Genomic DNA, 1,292 nt, shown 5'->3' on the forward strand with positions numbered 1-1,292 from the left:
AGAAGAGTAACAGGAGACGTGTTGTCTGTGGTTCCTGCAGTTGTTCAGTAGGTGGCGCTAAAGCACCAAAGAGTTCATCATCAACCTCATTAAGAGCCAGAGAAGAAGAAGGTGTGTGTGTTCAATCACGTCCTCAGTCAGGAGTTAAGTAGTGGGACAGCGGAGAGAGAGAAACATTGATATCAAACACTTGACACGTTAAAATGAGCGGAAGAGGAAAAGGAGGCAAAGGACTCGGTAAAGGAGGCGCTAAGCGGCACCGTAAAGTCCTCCGTGATAACATCCAGGGAATCACCAAGCCCGCTATCCGCCGTCTGGCTCGCCGCGGTGGAGTGAAGCGTATCTCCGGTCTGATCTACGAGGAGACCCGCGGTGTGTTGAAGGTCTTCCTGGAGAATGTGATCCGTGATGCCGTCACCTACACCGAGCACGCCAAGAGAAAGACCGTGACCGCCATGGATGTGGTTTATGCTCTGAAGAGGCAGGGACGCACTCTGTACGGCTTCGGAGGTTAAACCCGTTATTGATCCACTGAACCAAAGGTCCTTTTAAGGGCCACACACACTCTCACAAAGAGACACAGTCCTGGTTCATTATATGAAGACTTATATTTACTATGTTTTAAAGTGGTTGTTAATTTGGAGGTTTAGATATAAACCTTAAAGCAGAGTTTATTATATAATCTATGAACCGTAACATACAGGTAATCTGTAACTAATGTTTATCACATCCTTCATGTATAATCTCCTGACTCAATGTATAGTAACTGAACACTAAAACATTTGTATGTTGCACTACAACACCATCTGACTCTGTTGGTTTAACTGAATATTTTGAAGACTGAGGGAAGTTTAGTGTTGTAATTATCTGCACTCATATATTTTTAGTTGTACAACATCAGGACTCCACTCAACAGATGTGCTTTTGAATGTACCACAATTAAATTAAAGCCAAACCTTTTTTTTTTTTTTGACCTATTGCTGTTTCCTTATATAGCCACAAGGTAGAAGAAATCAATTTATTAATAATACATAGAAGTTACTTGAACCAAATGAACGCTGATAAACAAAGTAACATAATTACTGATGGATTTAAGTATGACACTCGACTTGGATGAAACAAATGATGACGTCCTGTTACAGAGCTCCATCTTTGGGTCTTTGTGTTGAGCAATAATGAGAAGAAATTTCCCATCACAGGACTTGAACCCACAAATTTTTATTACAATCAAGTAGGTTTATTTTATTAGCATTTTTGTCTTAATGTGTGTATTTCTTGTGATCAGCGCTTTA

General features: G+C 40.6%; 1 protein-coding gene across 1 annotated transcript; it reads left to right on the top strand.

Annotated features, from left to right (window-relative positions):
- Window positions 1-111: 111 nt before the first annotated feature.
- On the top strand, window positions 112-948 carry LOC118327347 (histone H4). The gene has a single exon (XM_035660669.1). It carries the CDS (start codon window positions 204-206, stop codon window positions 513-515), a length of 312 nt encoding a protein of 103 aa, XP_035516562.1. The 5' UTR covers window positions 112-203; the 3' UTR covers window positions 516-948.
- The last annotated feature ends 344 nt before the right edge of the window (window positions 949-1,292 follow it).

This window comes from Morone saxatilis, unplaced genomic scaffold (genome assembly GCF_004916995.1).
Source record: "Morone saxatilis isolate NCDOM2014 unplaced genomic scaffold, NCSU_SB_2.0 Contig17, whole genome shotgun sequence".
NCBI classification, from domain to species: Eukaryota; Metazoa; Chordata; class Actinopteri; family Moronidae; genus Morone; species Morone saxatilis.